We start from the raw sequence: 19,618 nt of genomic DNA, 5'->3' as shown, positions 1-19,618 counted from the left end.
CTAAAAATCAGTAAGGAAGGGCAACTCAATAGAAAAAATGGGCAAAAGTCATGAGCAGGCTATAAACATATGAAAGATATTCAACCTCCTTTGCAATTAGACAATGAAATCAGGTTCACAAGCCATCATTTTACACTTATTAGACCGTCAAGAATTAAGATATCTGACAATAATATCCTGGCACCTGCAGGTGGGCCTGTGGTGGTGTGTGTTTGGGAGATGAGGGGTGAGAGGAGTGAGATGGGAATCTATTTCTTGGCTTCTGTCTCATTCAGGCCAGAAGGCTGTAATGTACCTTTACCAATGGCAATGGGGACCAGCAAGATTCTGAAATATACTGTGAAGAACACGCATAACCATCTATGCCTGCCATTCTCCCTCCCACTGGTCCAGTGTTGGGTATATGTCATCTCTCTCTCCCAATAATAAATGAATGAGTGCTTTCAGTGAATGTCTTCTTTAACTCGATTCCACCCATCTCCCCCGCGACCCGCCCCCCCACCTCCGCCCCAAACACACACCGCTGCAAACATCTGGCCCTGTACCAGGCTCAGAGTAGAAGCTCATTAAGTATGTTAAATGAATATATTTACGTGCTCTTTGAATTGGTCTAAATTCCCATTTTCTTCACCAGCATTCTTTCCTCCCACTCAAAACACCCTCCCTCCTCCCAGCCTCCCTACAACTTAAACCAGCTGAGGACAAGGAGCTCTCTCCATCAGGGCAGCTCCGTGTGCAGGGAGAGGACTAGAACGGAGATTAATAAGGCATGTTTAACTAGGAACGAGGAAGCCCCTAACTCTCGGCGCCCCCCACCCCACCCCCCGCCTCCAGCAGTGAAAGCCCCTGGATTCGGTGCGGTCTTGGGACAGGGCCGGAGCAGAGCCAGGAACACGCGGGAAAGAACGTTCCGACGCGGACCCCTCAGGGGAGGCGGGGGGCGCGGTCACCTCGGCGGGTGCCCGCCGCGCGCCGCCGCCGGTCTGGGCGCGTGTTTCCCGTCCCAGCCCCTCTCCCCCGCGTCGGCCCCCACCTGTCAGCGAGGCGTTGCCGTCGGTCCGGCGGAGCTGCAGGGCGGCGTCCCGGAGTCGGTGGGCCCGCGGCGTCGGGAGCCGCGCACTGGCCTTCCAGCCGGCCCCACTTCAACATGTTCGGCGTCTCGTTCCGGGTGGGCTCTCAGGGCGGGACCGCCCGGTGGGAAGAGGCGGCAGACGCGGAGGCGGGCGGGAGCCAGGGAAAGTCCGACCGGGACCCGGGAGCCGGAACGGGGGACGAGGAGAGGGCAGCGTCCGCCGCGGGCGGGTGGGCGGCGGAGGGGGCGAGCCGCGACGGGTCCCGGGATGACCTGCAGAGAGCGTGGTGCGTGCGGGGCGGGGCGTCGGGGCGCCCCACCGGAGAGTGGCGCTGGCGGACTTTCCCGAATCCCGGGTCGGCTGGGGTCGGGAGATGAGCAGGCGGGGCTTGCGGGGTTTCAGGGGTTTGCGGGCTTGCGGGGTTTGGCGGGGCTTGCGGGGTTTGGTGGGGCTTTCAGGGCTGTAGTAGAGGCAGATGCGGCGACAGCCTGAGCTGTGGACAGGTGAGTGTTCAGTCTCCTTCTCCAGCCTTGGAGGGTGTGTCCCGAGGCGCTAAGATAATGGAGCACCCCCAAGTCAGAAGTACTCACCCCAACCCACCCCTTGCCTAACCTGGAGGGGAAGGGGGCAGGGGGCGTGGAGGAGCGCAGGAGGTTAGCCTTCCCCCTCCTAGCTCTCACCCAGGATCCCCTCGGGAGGACTCGACATCCATCCCCTCTCCAGTCTGCCCTTGGGGGCTGAGGCCTTCATCCTAAATTGTGTGTTAGAAGCAACGCCATCAATTCCTCTCCCTCAAAGAGGAGACTCCCAGAGCTTGCGCACTTGGCTGTAGCCAGGATGGAGGCAGTTGGGCAGGAAGGGTATGGTGACGGTAGCACTCCCAGGCCATCTGTTTGGCCTGGTCCAAGAGGCCTGAAACATCCTGCCCTGTCTGACCTGCAACTGACTCCACCTATGGGGTTCCCCATGGACTCAGCCTGCCTTCTGTTTTAATACATTTCCCTCCGCCCAGTTCTTGCAGGCACTGTCTAGCTTCTATGCCTTTGGTGTGGAGAGGGTGCCTCTGTGCCTGAGAACTGTCTTGCCCAGGGCAGACAGTACCTGAGGTGCCCTGCTCACGTTGTGTCTGGCTAGGATCCATCCCTGCTCCTTATCATCACCGCCCTTGGGGTCACCGTGCTTCTGTTGGCCCTGAAGAACATGAACTCAAGGAGGAGACATCTTATTACCTTAAAGGACCCTGACACCAAGTACCCACTGCCCTTGATTGAGAAAGAGGTAATGGATCAGCCCATCCCTTCCATTATCAGTGGGTGAGAGGAGGACAAGAGTAGTGTTTCTGTTTTGTTTTATAGCAAATCAGCCACAACACCCGGAGATTCCGCTTTGGACTGCCTTCACCAGAACATATCTTAGGGCTTCCTGTAGGTGAGTAGGGTTTGGTTTTATTATCAGAACTGGGTAGTGTATAGGGGTCAGCTGATGTATAGAGGTCGCCTTGATATTTTTCCTGAGACACATAAGCTTAGAAAGGTAGAGAGATGGCCTTGGGGACAGTCCATTCCCTTTCTCACTGTTCAATTTGGGCTAACACAAAAGTGATCTCTCAATGAGCATTGAAAAGAAGTGAGTCTCGAGTCAGAAGTTCTAAGATATCATCTCAGGCTCCTTGCTGGGCAAGTCCCTCAACCTCTCTGAACCATGGACTCTGAAACGGGATTTCCCAGGCCTGCCTGCTTCGTGGGTGGTTGTGAGGATAAAGTGATTGATGGATGTCAAAATTCTGAAACTGCAAAGTGCTGTCTGCGCATAGGAAGGATGGGAAGAACTGATGTTCCCCTACAGTCAGGAGAAAAGCACAGAAAGTGTGGAGAGAAAGGAGAGAATTGGGTCTCTCCCCCCTATCACATGAATTCTCAGCAGAGGCCTCAGACCCACACAAGGAGGGACCCATTGTGAGTACCAGCCCCAGTGGTCCTGGAGTTCTGAGTTATCCTGTTGCTAGTCTGTAACGCCACCAGATGGCTGAGCCTTAGTGAGGTGCTAGGTCCACAGGCTGGGAGTCCAAAGCTTTTAACAAACTGCTAATGCTGCTTGCCTTCCTGGTGGAGATCACATCCCTGGCCTACTGGTCCTTTGTGCATGGGACAAAACTTTGATCTCACCTCTATCAAGTGTTGAAATTACCCATTATGCAGCTAGCCTGGCCCCTCAATCTCCTTGCTGCTTCTTCTGTCTTCATCCATGAAAGCTCAGTGCCTGCCTGTGGGGCCAGTCCTGTTGTCAAGAGGCTAAAAGAGTGAAAAACTTTGAAATAGAATTTCTTCGAATGTGTCATAACCCACTGTCTCATCTGGCATAGGCAGTGCAAAGTTAGTGACACCAGCCTGGGCTGCCCCATTTTCTCTGAGGTTGCTGCCAAGCCAGGCCCAAGTTGGCTGCATGTGAAGGAGCCTTTCTGAGGTATCCAGTTTCAGATTAGCACTCAGGAGGAAACTGCCTTAGGCCTTTATTCCTAGGACTCCATGGTTCCCAGCCAGGCCATAGTCACAGTCATTGAGCCTGTTCTTTCTTAACCCAAAGTATTTGTGCCTCAGGCCTCGTCAAAGACTTTGGCTTCTGTTCCTGAAGCTCCTGGAAGGACTGGCCCCTCTTTTCCTCCTTCCCTTTCTCCTCTTCTCCTCCTCCTCCCTCTCTCTCTAGGTCGCCATACCCACTCCATCTTTCATGCGTATACAGTTTCTACTCCCTCAGATACTCTGGCACAGAGCTTCCTCTTGCCTCTGTCTCTTAGCATCTCAATTGCAGCTCCTCCCCTCACCACTAATTGCCTTGTCACTGAAGTCTCCCATGTTAGATCCAGCAGAAATCTGAGTGGCCCAGATGATCGTTTGATACTGGGATGTCATGATCCATATGTCTCTGGCCACAGCTGATCTATTCAGTTCTACCCTGGAGGGGCAGAATTACATGGTTCAGAAGTTCACTGCTGCCTCTCAGCTGAGCCATTGGCCAGGAAGACACACAATGCTCTATCTAGGACTCCCCAGGGTGTTCAAATCCTGGGGCCCTTCATACCTATGTGCCAGGCAACAGGTTACAGATGAGGGGGCTGTAGTTTATTCACTGACTCCAGTGATACATCCAGTTTAGGAAGAAATGACTTTGTGAAGGCAACATATTTTGCTTTAAAAGAGAAACATTCCTTTCCGTAATTTTTAATACTTAGCCTCCAACTTTAAATAGGTCCTCCTTCTCCACAAAGTACTGTGACACAGTAAGCGCACACTGACAGTAGATTTCATGCACGTGGAGCTCACGACTACGCTATGAGGAGTGATAAGGGCAGGATTTAAACATTCTGAATTTGGGCTCCTTTACCCCGTGGCCCACCTCCCATGCACCCTGCCACACTTATGCACCCACCTCCGTGAAGCTCAGTCCTTCAGGGAAGTCCTGGGTCCTGATTACACTGGCCATGTTGACTTGACATTTGATGCCTTTTCTGTAGGTAACTACGTCCGTCTCTTGGCCAAGATTGATGGTGTTCTGGTGATCAGAGCTTACACGCCTGTGTCCAGTGATGATGATCAAGGCTATGTGGACTTAATTATAAAGGTAAATGAGGCCCCCCATGAACAGCTACCTCACTTACACAAGCCCATTGAGGGTAGTGGGCTGGAGAAGGGACGTGTGCCTTGGACAGGACTTCACAGAAGTGTCATTTAACAATGAAGCTTTTGACCTGGTGAAGTCTTCGGGGGTTGCTTAGAGCAACCGTGAGCGCAGAAGATTTTCTCTGTGTGGTTTCCAGCAGCAAATTTTTGAATTGTGTGTGGCTGTGGCCTCAGATCTGAGGCTGTGAAAACCATACTGCATTATTTTTCAGATCTACTTCAAAAATGTACACCCTGATTATCCAGAAGGAGGGAAGATGACTCAGTACTTGGAGAACATGAAAATTGGGGACACCATCCTTTTTCAAGGGCCAACTGGGCAACTATTCTATCAGGGGGCAGGTACTGGGGGTTCACACTGGACCTCCAACCAGGAGGAAGAAGATTCCTGCAGTGGTTCCATTGTTCTAGAAAACTCCTCAGGTTTGAGTCACATGGACTTGTCCTTAAAGTCATCATACATCCATTCACACATCTACTTATGAGATTGTAAGCTTCATTAAGATAGGGGAGGAATTTGGTGTTTCCTCCTCACCGTATCTCCAGCATAATGCCTGATACATAAAAGCTACCTACCAATGCTGAACTATGGAGTCCACGCTCACTCATTTACTCACATATTCATCATTTACTCACTGCTGTGGGTGAGAGTGCTCTGTGAGGCTTATTCAGTGTAACGTCCGTCCTTCCTCAGAAGAAAACATCCAGTGATTCCCCACCAAGGCCCAGGCTTTATTCCCACTTTGTGCCCCAGTGCACCGGGGCTCGCCAAGGAGGCCACTCCAGCTTCTCCTCTGGCTTAAAATGGCGTAGCCACTTCCTTAGGTGGACTTACCTCCTGGAAGTCCCAAAGGAAGTCAGTCATCTTTTGCAGGCTCCAGGCAAGAGCTCCAGAAGTCAGAAGTATCTTTTGTGTTTTCAGGGAAATTTTCAATCAAAGCATATAAAACAAGTGAGCCTGAAGAAAAACTGGCCCATCACCTGGGAATGATTGCTGGGGGCACAGGTAAGAGGCTTCTGGAGGCTTCATCCATAGGTGAGCCCTGAGGCCTTTCTGACTTCAGAATCATTTGATCTTAGAAGGGGTGATGTGAAAGATTCCTTCTCTGGCTATTTTAGATGACAGGCCTTGAAACTGACCCTGTGTGCCCTACTTCCCTTCACCGACATGGTAACTTTATAGGTAGCTGGGGAACCTATAAAGTTAGGCTGGGAATATGGAAGAGGCTGAGGGCAGTCTGGGCAGGTCCACACATGGAACCCAAGGGCTCCTAGATTCAGTTCTAGGACTGACTCCCCAACTTTTGAAAATGAATGCCTGGAAGAAGAGAACAAACGTTTGAGGAGACCTACAATTTGCCAGACACCATAGTAGGGACTTTTAAAACTATCACATTTACTCATCATTAATTCTATTTTACAAATGAGAACCTTGAAGAGCTCACACAGGCACCTGACTCACTCTAGTTAAACAACTAATGAGGGAGCTGAGTGTGAAACCAAGTTCCAATTTCAAAGCCAATGCTCCTTCCATTTGCCATATGAAAATGAGAAGGGGCTTTTGCTTTACTGTTGCATTAGAAGGGAAAATCAAAATGAAGGGTAGTTCCCCACTTTGACTTTGGGGAATAGAAGTGAGAAAAATAGAACTGGGGCCAAGGAAACTTTCAGCTGCTACAGACTGGTGACTATGAGCATCCAAGAGGCAGAGAAAGCTAACCTGCTCGTTAATTGTGTTCTAGGGATCACACCCATGCTGCAGCTCATTCGCCACATCACCAAGAACCCCAGTGACAAGACCAGGATGTCCCTCATCTTTGCCAACCAGGTCAGTTCTGCTGAGTCAGCCCTGAGCTTGCTGGGGTAGGATGGATGGAATATTTGCTGAGCAGGGGTTCTGCATTCACTCCTCCCCCAACTGAGCTCATGCTGCTTGGGTGCCTGTAGCTGTGGGAGGGCTCAATGGGCTCAATTAGGGTTGCTGGCAGTGGAGATGCTGAGTCCAGGCCTGTTTTTTCCACTTGTTTTTGTTTTTTAAAACTCTTCTGTCTCCCCAACCAACCCTAAGCACTATGCTTTCCTCCCTTCCTTAATACATAGTTCTGTTTAACTGAATATAAAATCATAGCTGCCCTCAAAGCAAATTTTAGAAAACACAGAAGCATAAATATTTGACTCATTTTTTATCTTTTTTTCTACATGCTATATATTTACAATTACATATATATAGTTTTTTTACTCAACATTTTACCATACAAGCATTTTTTTTATCATTAATTCTTTATAAATATTTTCATCATACTCTATATCAAGTTGTACCATAATTTATTAAATCTTCTACATTCAGGTTGTTTTCAGTTACAAATGATAGTGATGAATAATTGTGCATAGACTTGATCACTTTTAGACCATTTTAAACAGAATTCCAGAAGTGGAATTATTAGGACAAGAATTGTGACGAGTTTTAAGATCCAGGTCTTCTGTGCATTATCTCTGAGCCTGTGACAAGTTCGTTTGGGCTCTGGCTCCCTTTTCCCCCAATGAAGCTCTAGCACTTGTTTTTCACTCCTTTAGCTCTCCAGTGCCGTTATATATTACTGCCTTAGCCCCTTACGTTCCCTGCACAAGATCCTGGGTTTGCACTAAGATTGTTCCAGTTGGGTTTGCCATGCCTGGCATTCAGTGTAGATGTAGGAGGTGGGGCTAGAACCTCTGAGTGAAGTCACGCACCTGTGCTGAGCCATGGCCTTCTAGCTGGAGGGCAGTCACGCAACTACTCCACCCACAAGCGAGGGTTTGTTGTGCAGGAGCAGCAACGGAACCCTCGTTTGCCCAGGGAGTCTGCGGGAAGCACTCAAACTGGTGGTAGTTTGAGCAGGAATGGGCTAACCCATGTGCTCAGTCTGGGGAATAAGCAGAAAGTCCCTGGAGGGGCTTTGCTCATGCTGCTTTTCTAGACAGAGGAGGATATTTTGGTGAGAAAGGAGCTTGAAGAAGTTGCCAGCACTCACCCAGACCAGTTCAACCTGTGGTATACTCTGGACAGGCCTCCTGTTGGTATGATCCCCGTTGTCCCCACTGTGAGTCAACTCTAACCCTTGACCACCTCAGGGACTAGTCCCTGGGTTGGTTTGTTCTTTGGGACTGGGCTTGGGGGCTGAGGCCTTGGGATCTATCTCCATGTGGGAAATGCAGGAATTTGAAGGAGAGAGGATTTGTGATGACTTGCTTGTAAAGGTAGTCAAGGGCACATGTCCGATATCTCAACAGCACCCCATGCATTGCACTGAACATCAAGAGGGATACTAAGGCACTGGGCCACCCTGTACACCTGCCCCGCACTGCATTCCACATAACCCAGATCCATCACATTTCATCTTATACGGCCATTGACCCCTTGACCCCTCACCCCTCATCCCATCTGGACAGCAGTCCTCACATACTGAGCCCCACACAGCACCCAGCCACCACTGTACACACCGCACTCCACAAAGCCACTACACCCTTCAAGCCAACGCCTCTCCCATACTGCACTGAGCTGTGCCTGGCTTGTCATACAGCTTACCGCCCAGCAGAGGGCACTGCCTGATCAAGCTGGTCCACAAACCCCACAATGCTGCCCTACACAGCTCCAGCTAGCTGCCTTGATTCGCACCGCACGTTGGCACATCCCACCTCACTGTTATGTTCTCCATCCTTGGCAGTGCTTATAGCCAGCAGACACCAGCCAGGAACCTCAGAGCCTGGCATCGGGGGTAAATATTAAAGAAAGCTGCCTGGGTCCCCCATATCCTCTACTTTTCAGCTTTCTGCAGAGAACAGCAGTACAGACTTCTGAGTCTCTGGCTAGCAGTCTTGCCTCCCTCTCCCTGGCTTTAGGGAGGGACAGCAAAAGGACTGGTGTCTATCTGGCACCTCCATAGTTTTTTTCTGCTTAATCTCAGACTGGAAGTACAGCTCAGGCTATCTTACTGCCGACATGATCAAGGAGCACCTGCCTTCTCCTGTGCAGTCCACGTTCATCCTGGTGTGTGGCCCACAACCCCTGATCCGGACAGCCGCTCACCCTAACCTAGAGAAACTGGGTTATACCAAGGACATGATTTTCACCTACTAACACCTCCCTTGTTCTTAGTAAATTTGCCTGGTCCCTTACATCATAGCTTCACCATGTTAAACTAGGATGTGTTCAAAAATGTACCTTTGGGCATGCTGATGCTCCTCTTTTGATGTGGGCCTAAGAAGAGTTCAGGGGTTGGAGATAAAGTGGCTTCTAAAGTCTCCTTCCTTGGGGAGGCTTGAAAGAACTCCATGTCCATATCTTTTCCCATAGTTTAGTGAAATAAACTCCAGTACAAAGCAGATAGCCATGAGGCGTGGCTTTGTGGGGGACTTGCTAGGCACTTAGAAGGCCTTGGTTTGCCCTACATGTAAACTGGCTTGTGTGTGTCCACAGGAGGTCAGAGCTGGCAAAAGTGCTGGGGTAGAATTCCAGAAGAATCTAAGTGGGGTCATGTCAACTCCCAACAATCTCTTTCGAAATGCCCCCCAGAGCATTGTTTTTAAGGTCAAACGTACCAGAGGGCTCAGACACCCTCCATGAGTACTCTTTCTTCTCTTGTGGGAGACCCTTGAAGTAGGAATGGTGTTAAACACACGTCAGGGCAGTAGTGAATCTACAAGGTAGGTGGGCTCCAGGAATCCTAGACTCCCTGTACTTTGTACAACAAATGGAGGTAAGGAGTGCCCTTTTGTTTGCATCCTCTAGATGTCAGGCCCTATTCCGGTGCAGTAGGGTAGTGGTGGTTACAGACAGAAGCTTCTGAACTTGCAAACAGAATTAGGCTCCAGAAGCTTTTCCTTAAATCCTTCATGGTGTTAAACCCAAAAGCTACTAGTGACCATTCTTGTCCATGGCCAGGATGACAGGCTGCTGCTCTATGTTATCTGTGGGTGGCTGAACTGCTTCTGCACTTGAATTGGTATAATTCTCATAAAAAGCCAGAGATTGCGGGGATTTTGTTCTCCAAGGCATAGATGAGGAAACAGGCTCAGGGACAAAGTTATTGTGCCCAAGTCATTCAGCCAGTAGGTGGCAAAGCTGCCCTTCAAACCCAGGTTTGTTTAATTCCAAGTTGTTCGTTCTCTTTTCACAAAATTGGCATAGTAGCAGCATTGCTAAAACTTGGTGTCACTGGATTTCTTACTATGTATGTGGGTAAGGGAGGGCGGGAGAAGGGTATGAGAGAGAGAGGGGAACACAGCTCTAGAGTACAGCTGTGTAGTGCCCAAAGGGTGGTCTCGCAGAGGGCCAGTGGGGGTGGCGTGTTGGAGGCAGCTAGCCTTCATCCATCCATGTGTTCAGCACATCCTCAGTGAATCCCCTACTCAGTGATAGATACTCTGCTGGGCACTGCACAATGAGTAAGATCCTACCCTCGGATAGTTCTCTTAAACACAAACATAACCATGGTTGTCTCCTGCTTTACACTTAGCATTTTCACTAGTCCCCACCTGGCCACCCCGTGTCTCCGGGATAAATTTCAGGGGCCTGGCTTACAAGGTCTTTTTCTGGCTCCAGATTTTTACTTCTCTGGGCCTGCTACTCTGACCCCATTGTCTGGCTCAGTGGTTCTCAACTAGAGGGAATCTTACCCCTCAGGGAGAATTTGCCAAAGTCTGGAGACATTTTTGTTTGTCACAACTAGAGGAGGGGTACTATTGGCTGCTGCGGCACACAGGACAGCCCCATCACAATGAACTATCAAGCCCTGAATGACAACAGTACAAAGGTCAAGAAACTCTAGTCATCCCAACTTTTGGCACTTCCTAGGATGTGCTGGGATGTTTCAAGTTCATCTGCCTGGAGTGCCTTTCCCCTCTGGCATACTTGGGATCCTAATTCATCTTTCAAAATTCAACTGTCACCTTTTCCTTGGAGCCTTTGTGGTTCCTGCCCCTAGCCTTCCATTAGAAATGACAACTTGCTCTTTGGGGCTGTAGAAACTTCTACTGGAGCATCAGTAACATTGAGCACACTCTTATTTAAAACAGATCTGTACACTAAACCACCAGCACCCTTAGATAAGGACCTTGGCATTCATGCCTGTATCTCTAACCCTCCTTAGCCCAGCATGGATGGCACTTAACCTGCACGTATGAAGGAGTGAGTAGATGGAGAACTTAGCAGCATGGATCTCCTGAGCAATCTGAGGACCGGGATTGGATCTTACTCCTATCTATACAAGAGGCCACCCATAGCTGGTGCTCATGAGTTGGTGTTGAGATTAGGTATGGTAAGGGACAAAGATGACACATTACTTCAAGGTGAGCTAGGAAGTGCTTGGGCTTAAGGAACACAGGGACCTCCAACAAAAACACCAGTGAAGGCTGCCTGAAAGAGGCTTTATCTGTTCGGGGCCTCAATAGGCAGGAGTTGGCCTTGTGACAGGGAGAAGCATACATCCCATAGTGAGGGAAAGGCAGGAGCAGAGGCTTGAGCGCAGGTTCACGAAAGCTGAAGATTCAAAAGGGCCTTGGGTGCTAATGATTTTAAACTGTGATAATTCTGGAACTGAGGAGTTCTTAGCAGAAAGGTAACAGGATTAAAACAGTGCTTTAAGAAAGTCACTCGGGATGGGGTAGAGAACATCTGGAGGGAACCAGCTGGAAAGGTGAAGGACCAAGTAGGAGACCACTTGTGGAAATCAGATGAGAGATGAGGCCTGAGCTAGAACCATCATAAGGAAGAAGGAGGGAGCTGATCACTAAGTGGGAAGACTGGTCAGGAGCGGGCTGTATAGCAGGGTACAGGTGCCTCTTCTGAGGTAGGTGATACCTGAGGTTTATAGGCTTCTCTGGAAGATACCAAGTTGTGGCAGCAAAGTTGATTTGAGGTGCCCAAGGGCCTCCCACTAAGGGATGCTGTTTGATCAGACAATTGTATTTGAGACTGTTCAGACTGTAGTGTTGTCAGCTAGGGTCGAGGGCAAGGCCCCTGGCGGGGGGGTGGCGGGGAGTGTGTGTATGTGTCTATGTGTGTGAAGGACGGGGAGGGAGGGAAGGAGGGGGAGAGAGCATGTGCGCATGTGCACGCGAGAGGTGCATCTGTTCAGATGCTGGGAGTCCACGCAGCACCAAAACCTGAAACACCTTTTGCAGACTAGGTTAGACTGAGGGCTTCCAGGCCAGAGTCTCATTGCTTTCCTTCCTGCTCTCATCCAGACCTGATTCCTGAGAGTGAGAACATATGCTTCTGTCTGGAAGTAGCCCAGGACGGGGTTCCTATCATTTCACCCAGCTCAGTCACTATAGAACAATAGTCCCCAACCTTTGTGGCACCAGGGACCAGTGCTCCCATGAGAATCTAATGCCTGATGATCTGAGGTGGAGCTGAGGCGGTGATGCTAGCGCTGGGGAGCAGCTGCAAACACAGAGGAAGCTTCACTCGCTAGCCCGCCGCTTACCTCTTGCTGTGCGGCCTGGTTCCCAACAGGCCGTGGACTGATACAGGTCCACAGCCAGGAGGTTGAGGACTCCTGCTGTTGAACATTCAGAACCTTTTTCAGGTAGAGCTTTTATGAAGTCACAGTCCTTCCCCTTTGGTGTAAGAGCCTCCCAGCTGTCACCAGGAACAGCATGAGCCACTGAGTCTGTGCTGACATTTCATTGCCCTCCCCACAAAAGTGGTTTGCAGTCCACATATAAAAGTACAAAAAGTATAAAAACTGTGGTGAAGAGCACAGCACAGTTAAAAATATAGGGGTACTGGGGCCACCTCCTGAACATCTGTCCACAGCCCTACTTCCCCCACATCAGCACCCATGTCTGAGATACCCTGCCCGCCCCAGTCTGGGCTCTGCAGCGGCCGTGTGCCAGCTCCCCACTGAAGCAAAGCCTTGGAGCCCCTACACGTGCCTGTTCGGTCTCCCAGCCATGAAGAAGTCATCTCCAGTCCTCAGAGTTGGGAGGGGCCAGGCGAGAGTCATTCAGCAGCTGGTCCTGGCTCAGCATGGTCTGAAAGGACACAGCCGAAGGTGCAGTTGAACAAGGTTTTGGTCAAAGCCACCATGGGGCAGCTATGTCAGCAGCAGCAGGCACCATCTGACACCAGTGTTCTATAAATTTATGGTGTCCCAGGGACCCCAAGTATTAGGTCAGACTAGACAGCACTATCAAGATAATAAATTATTCATACCTCAGAAGTAAAGTCACTATTTCAAGGCCACCAGAAACCTACTAGAGGCGATAAGGGCAAAGCTGGGTGGATTCATTTCAGTGTGTAAGCCAAGGAAAAAAATTGAATAAAAATGACCTCCCACTTGGATTCAAGGACACAACCCACCCCCAAACCCCCCACTATTACATCATGTGCCCATGATGCTGCTCTTCTTAAGTTTCTTAACTTGATAGATCAGCCAAGCAAAGGATAGTAACAGAGGCCTCAAAGGGATAGACACTACAGTCAGTGGGCTCAGTGATGGGGCAGTTTGGGGACCAACGAGCCTTGGATGGTATGGGGCCTCAAAAATGTGAACCTTCCCTGTGGCTGGACTTTTACTACCAGTTCTAGTCTGTCTACAAGCATTACAAGGAAGATACCTTTAGCTCTGCTTTACAGATAACTAGCCAGGGTTGGGAGAGAGAGTGACTTGCCCAAGGCCCCAGAGCAGGGGCTTGAACCAGGCTGGCCTCACTCCAGGGCTGCTCCTCTTCCCGGAGACCACACTGTCCCCCATGGTAAGATTTGTCCTCATTGGGCATGCCAGGATGTGCTCACGTGCTTTAATATCCATTATGTCAGAGGCATGATAGGAAGTACATGTGTCTCATGGGCAGAGAGGGCAGAACAGTGTCCACCAGGCCAGAGGTGAGGCCTAGATGTTGGGCTGACTAACCAGGTGACTTACGGCTGCTGAGAGCATCTATTTCCTCACCAGCTCCGAGCCTGGGAAAAGGACCTGGAACCTCAAGCATGCTTTCGCTGGTTTTTGCTCAAGGTCCATAACCCTTCCCAATGCCCTGAACATCTCAAGGCCCAGCAGCAGGCCAGTGGAGAAAGCTGCTGGGCTGGCTCAGGCTCTGACCCCAGTGCCCAGCACCACCTTTGCTCTTCCCCAGTAGAAGTGCTGATGACACAGGCTCTGGAGTAGGGACCTCACCAAACTCACGGGCCTCCTAGCCTCTGTCCTACAGTAGTGAGGGTCAGGGTCCTACCGTGAGGCGGTGAATGTCTTGGGAGAGGAGCCCTATCTGCGTCACAGTGCCTTCTGAAGGTGCCATCTGTAAAATGGGCAGCAGCCTGGTCAACACACATGGACTCTGCTCATGATTCGCAGAGATGGCATGCAAGTCTCGTTCCTGCTCAGGCATGCTCCCCTGGGGGTGCAGACAAGGTGTAGGCCAGGTCCTAAGGAGTGACATATGGGCGGAGCACATGCTGCCTCTATCCCTGGGGAAAAGCAGAGCTTCTGGTATCCCACACTGCCATGCACATGCACTCCTGGGTCCCTACCCTGGCACCAGCTTAAAGGGAACAGAGGGGCAGGGCACAGAAAAAAAGGCCTGTGAGAAGCAGCTCTTCAGCACATGTTCAGTGCTCCAGCTATTTTCAGGAGCAGAGATGAAGGCCTTCAGGATGCTGAGTACACTGACAATTTCTGGCACCAACAGGACAGAGACATTAATGCCCACTATAGGTATAGGTGGGCATCCTCAGGGAGCTGCTGATGGAGCTTCTTCACTACCAGGATCTCCCTCCCCTCTCCCTCTTTCTCCGCTCCTCAGCTAATGCTGGCCTGCTCCTTCTTCCCTAAACTTATTTGGATATTGTAGATTTGGAAGCATCCTCTGAGGGCATACCCTCATTACGGGTGGAAAAATTGGGGCCCATAAAGGGATAGAGGCCTTGCTTGAGGCAGCACAGAGAATTAGTAGCATAATTCCATGCAGAGTTTAAAAAGAAGTGCATGCAGAGATTCTCTCAATAGGACACAATAAGAAATAAGGGACAGAGCCTGCCCTGACTACAGCTCTGCAGTACCCAGGTATCAGCCTCAAGGAGCTCCTGTCATGTAGTGGGTCCCAGGCACTGATATCAAACACCAGCTGTGCCAGCTGGTGAACCTGTCCATCTCTTGCTGGTCAGACTTCAGGCAAGGCCAGAGGCCATAGCCTGAGGTTACAGGTAGTTTAAGAAGCAGATCTGAGCATCACCTCCATGTGAGACAGAATCAGAGTGCCCTCAGTGGGATCATTAGCCCCTGCTCTGACTGCCAGACAGTCACAATGTGGCTTTTGCAGATGAGGCCCGGGGAACCCAGCAAAGCCAAAAGCTGCCCTGGGGCAAACTGGAATCTCCTGAACAGAAACGCAGATTGGCAAGGTGTGTCTCTCACTCAGTCCTTGGCCAGACAAAGCCCGTCTGTAAGACCCATTATCAGTTAGTCAGCCTCTAAATCAGGAAGAGAGGTCTGTTGCAGCACTGCCAACACAGGCAGACCAACCCCTACAATGGTTACGGGCCCAGCCAGGTCAATAAGAGAGAAGCTGGCAAAACACATGAACAATAGAAAGCTTTTCCAGCAAGGCTAGCTTCTTGTCTCCTCACCACCCAGTTCACTAGGTGGCTCACACCACTGAAACAGAAATGAACTACGGGGTCTGCACAACAGATGGGACCCACAGTCAGGATGTGTGCAAGACACGATGTTCCCCCCGGCTTCATAGAGGGCGGTGGAGCCTGAAGCCACAAGGTCACAGACCTCCTCTGAAGGATATGGGGTGGGGGTGGGGGGGGTCCTTCTTTGCTCCATTCCCCTGGTCCACAGCATTTGGCAGATCTTGAGTGTACCGCCGGGCAAGGACCTGGCTCAGTGTCGTGAGCTCTCAAGCTGTGCAGTGAGCAGGACTCCATTTCCAGATGTGCTCAGCTCTCTTTCCCCAACGAGATTAAAGATATGCTGTACTGTTTGCTTTCTACATAAATATTGTTTTTATTACCAGAAAGAAGCGACCACCTCTGTAGTAAGGCACAGCACAGTTACACTGTCACTGCGGCAGAAACCTTGCTGCTGTCCCTTGATCTCGGCCAAGACCATGGCCACAGGCTGAAGGCACTTGAGATTGGCCCTCAACTGAAGCACAGTGGAGGGGCCTGAGAGCTGAGCCTCTGGGATTGTCCATGGTCTCCGGACTTGTGGCCAAGCTCATGTGTTTCCACTGGTGCTGACGATGGACATTAAGAATTACTAAGGATTTACAAGTATCTTTAAGTGTCATTCCTCCTGAGTCCACCTTTGGCAATAGTCCCCAAAGCCTGACCCCTTAGCAAAGGTGCAAATCCATGCCCTGGCCACCCTCAGGGTTCGAAGAGAGACTGGCCCAGGGGTACATGATTGCTGGATTGTTTCTGCAGGTCATGCACATGTGCAAGGAGTGAGATGCAGTTATATGGTGACACACATGGTGTTACTGTGAGTTCTTAGGGTGCACAGAGAGGACAGGTGACAAGGACATCAGCTAATCTGTCCCACCTGGTCCAGCCCATCCACTTCAGGGACATTGAGGGGGCTGAGGCCCCGGTAGCCACTGTAGACCCTGTGACTGTCCCCGACACTGTCAGTGGGCTCCATTGGGCAAATGTAGTCCGTCGATTCGTCGAACTTCTTTTTTCTTATGTTTCCAAAATGTGAAAATCCTAGTTTCCTTGGCTAAAACACAGCAAACGCAAGATTATGAGAAGACTATTAAATTGGTGTGCAGCTATGACTGACAATACATTAAAAAGCAGGCCCCCACAGAAAGAAATAAGACAAACTGCTTCTAGAAAAAACTCTCTTAACAAAATGGAGCTCCTGTAAGCAATTTCTATGCTGGGAAAGACCAACAGATAAATAATCTTGAACAAGGAGAGCTGTTCCTCCTAGACTCCATTCCTGAAACTCACACCCTGCTGTTGCAATAGTGATGTTGTTATTTCCCTGGGGAATGGGGTTCCTGGAGGCCTTACCTCACCATAGCTGCTGGCACCACACGGGGGAGCTCTCCCTTCCTTCCCCTTGCAGCACAGCTCCTCGGCCCTCGCAAAGCCACATCTGACAGCCCTGGGTGGCCCTCCCTCCCTGCTCCAGCTTTGCCCAGCATGTTTCTGCTTGTCCTCCTCAGACACACTTCCTGTCCTGCTCTCTCGGGGAAGAAGGTCTGAAAAGGAAGTGGTCTGAGGACGATGTGGCTCGGGCAGGTCAAAAGTGCTTTGTGGGATTCAGAGTCCCAGTGAATGATGCTGGTATTCGGACAACCTCAGGACCGCTGGACGGCTGTGTGCTGGCCATTCCACAGCACGGGGCAACCGGAGCCAGCTGCCAAGAGGAACACTCCTTGTGTTGGCAGGACAGCTTTGACCAAGACCCCCTGCCCCCAGAGCACCGTGGCACAAAACTGGGCTTGACTTCAGGAAGCCTAGACTTAGGAACTTGTCTGCTTTGCAAAATTAGTCAAGGCAGCCTTTGGGTAGAGGACGAGCTCCTAGCTGCCTGAGAATAGATGCTTCCTAAACATAGTGTCTGTAAAGAAATGTGCACTCTGTTCCTTGGACTCAAGACTGGCAGGGAACTGACAATGAGACCAAACTCCCAAACAGAAGCCGAGAGAGCCTCTTCATCCAGGAGGCACACAATGGTTTGGCTCCAGGTGTTGGGTCAGCTACTGTACAACATGAGGGCTAGAAGGGAGGCCTCTGTGACCACCCTGGTAAGGGTCTGGAAACTCACCCGGACTTTGGCTGTGGTGGTCAGTGGTGCATAAGCTGGTGAGGCCATTTTCTCTCGCTTTTCTTGTTCTGCCTCAGGACCAATCAGGGCATTGAATTTGGTGGTTAGGTGGCGTCTGAGGAGCGTCTTTTGTGGTGGGATATTGAGAAGCATAGCCAGGGTGTCCCCAGTGAAACGTGACTCCAGGATCTAAGAAGAAAGCAGACAGGCAACTATGGTGGCTCCAGGACACTAAGAAATGGGACCCCGTGGGCCTGGAGGTGTCTCCAAAGCAGGGGCTGAAGCTCACCTATTTGTCCGTGTCCTACTCCCCTCTACTTGGCTCTGGGCAGACGCTAGCACATTTTTTGACTGACTGCCACGTTTTCACAGGCCAGTAGAGAACTGTGCCCTCTCAGATAAGGCTGTCTCCCAGGGTCTACTCTGGACAACATCCAAGCCACCCCTTCCTCATTTCCCTGCTGGCTTTGGCAGTTGACGGATTTGAGTGATGACAAGAACTGTATTATACCAAGCAAGAAATTACATTTTGGTGGCCCCCCCTCACTTCCCCAGCCCCATGTTCCTCGAGGAGGAGGTGGAGCTGGGGGCTGATTCTCAAGCAACCCCTTTGTCCTAGGATCCCCTGGGTCCATGGCCAGGGAAGTCTTTCCAGAAGCCATCTTGTTTCTATGAGATATATTAATTCTCAACCACAAATAATCAAAATACTTGGAGTCTTCAACTTATACAGGGATTTCAGATGAAATATCAATTATTCTTACTAGGACTTATGTCTAGCCCGTACGAAATCAGTTTCTGAATAACTCAGTTTGCACCAAGGCAGGTGGGCTGTCCAAAGAGCCACTTACAATGAGGCCTCCATGGACGCCACTCCCACGAAGGTTGGGCGCATATTCCGCCAGGTCCACGGATCGCAGCCACTCCATCACCCTGTGGTTGGACCACTGCACAACTTCTGAAGGAGAAAGGTTACTCTGTGAAGTGGAGAAGAGTGAAGAAGTTAGGTCTGATAGGCCCTACTGTGATGCTCCATGGAGCCAGCCCCTGGGAACGAGCCTACCTCAGATGCCTCACCAGAAGACGACCATCATGCCTAACTGACCCAGGCAGCCAGATCAGCTGCCTGAAAGCCTTCCCAGTTTCCAAGAAATAGAGCTCTTATGGAATCTCACAGGATCTTCTACACTGATATCTGATTCCAGAATCCTGTTACTCCCTAATTCTCTGGTTAATTTTCAGACCAATAGTTCCATTCATTCAGTGATTCAACAGAACTTTGAGGAGGACTAGCAATTATGAGCTGAGTGTTTTATAGACAAAAGAAAAATCTCCCTGTTGTAGCCAAATATTTTAGGAGAGTACACATTTAGATCCTTGTGCCTAAATGCCCTCAAATGGCATCTGAGTCTTCAAAATGCCCAGCACTGTGCCCGACACATAGAAGGCATTCAAAACATATTTGTTGAGTAGGGAGAAAATAGGTGATGGAGGGTGGAGGTTTTCAGTCTCTCAGGAAGCTGAGTTAACTTCACAGCACGAACACAGGAGAACAGGAGACAGGCTGTGACTGACAACCCTTTAGCTTTGGGGCCCACCAAGAACTCTGAAGTTCATGGAATATTATCAGGGACTTCTCTGGTGTTTGCATTGCTGTGTTTACCTACACTATTTCTTCTCTAGCAAAACCTGCTCATGCATCCCCTGTGCACCTGGGACTGGAAGTCGATTAATTTCATATCTACGCATAGGGAGATCTATTCTGAAATGTCTGGTTCCTTATGGGCTCCTCATCTTTTCTCCTCTGCCTCCTTTGACACTCATCTTTCCGTTTAGTCTTTACCCTCCCTCTCCTGTGCACATTTCCTCATCTCCTTTAATCATTATGATGGCTTTGAAAGACTTGCTGCTACTGCCCTCTGGCCCAAAGCATGTGTCTCCCCAAATAAAGAAGGAAACTTGGAGGTCTGATGGCTGCTGTGGGACACAAAGTATAGATCATAGAGTGTTTGGGGCACCACAGAGTAGTAGCAAAAGAAAGAATCCCAAGCACTGTAATCTGAAATGTAGCCATTTCGTGATGATATCTTTCTTGTTT

At 50.2% G+C, this 19,618-nt stretch overlaps 2 protein-coding genes across 13 annotated transcripts in view; one reads left to right on the top strand and one right to left on the bottom strand.

Moving 5' to 3' along the window:
* Positions 1 to 1,544: 1,544 nt before the first annotated feature.
* On the top strand, positions 1,545 to 8,900 carry CYB5R2 (cytochrome b5 reductase 2). Its single transcript, XM_039863489.1, has 9 exons — positions 1,545 to 1,576; positions 2,208 to 2,351; positions 2,429 to 2,501; positions 4,585 to 4,691; positions 4,963 to 5,092; positions 5,673 to 5,756; positions 6,493 to 6,578; positions 7,708 to 7,807; positions 8,695 to 8,900. The coding sequence occupies exons 2-9, from the start codon at positions 2,274 to 2,276 to the stop codon at positions 8,865 to 8,867; spliced, it is 831 nt and encodes a 276-aa protein (XP_039719423.1). The 5' UTR covers positions 1,545 to 1,576; positions 2,208 to 2,273; the 3' UTR covers positions 8,868 to 8,900.
* Positions 7,059 to 19,618, bottom strand: part of PPFIBP2 (PPFIB scaffold protein 2) — a 132,462-nt gene continuing 119,902 nt past the window's right edge. For 10 of the 12 annotated variants that reach the window (XM_039863477.1, XM_039863484.1, XM_039863485.1 and 7 more), the window contains 5 exons: positions 18,372 to 18,497; positions 17,521 to 17,709; positions 16,285 to 16,461; positions 13,967 to 14,032; positions 7,059 to 12,766 (listed from right to left, as the gene is read on the bottom strand). In XM_039863477.1, the coding sequence (XP_039719411.1) occupies positions 12,695 to 12,766; positions 13,967 to 14,032; positions 16,285 to 16,461; positions 17,521 to 17,709; positions 18,372 to 18,497 (630 nt within the window). In that variant the 3' untranslated portion in view covers positions 7,059 to 12,694. Of the gene's footprint in view, positions 12,767 to 13,966; positions 14,033 to 15,719; positions 16,462 to 17,520; positions 17,710 to 18,371; positions 18,498 to 19,618 lie in introns of those variants that run through there. The other 2 variants (XM_039863478.1, XM_039863488.1) reach the window with 2 other exon arrangements.

Source organism: Pteropus medius, unplaced genomic scaffold (genome assembly GCF_902729225.1).
Source record: "Pteropus medius unplaced genomic scaffold, Ma_sr-lr_union100, whole genome shotgun sequence".
In the NCBI taxonomy this organism is placed as follows: domain Eukaryota; kingdom Metazoa; phylum Chordata; class Mammalia; order Chiroptera; family Pteropodidae; genus Pteropus; species Pteropus medius.
The sequence above is the reverse complement of the archived record's forward strand: the minus strand, read 5'-3'. Positions and strand labels throughout refer to the sequence as shown.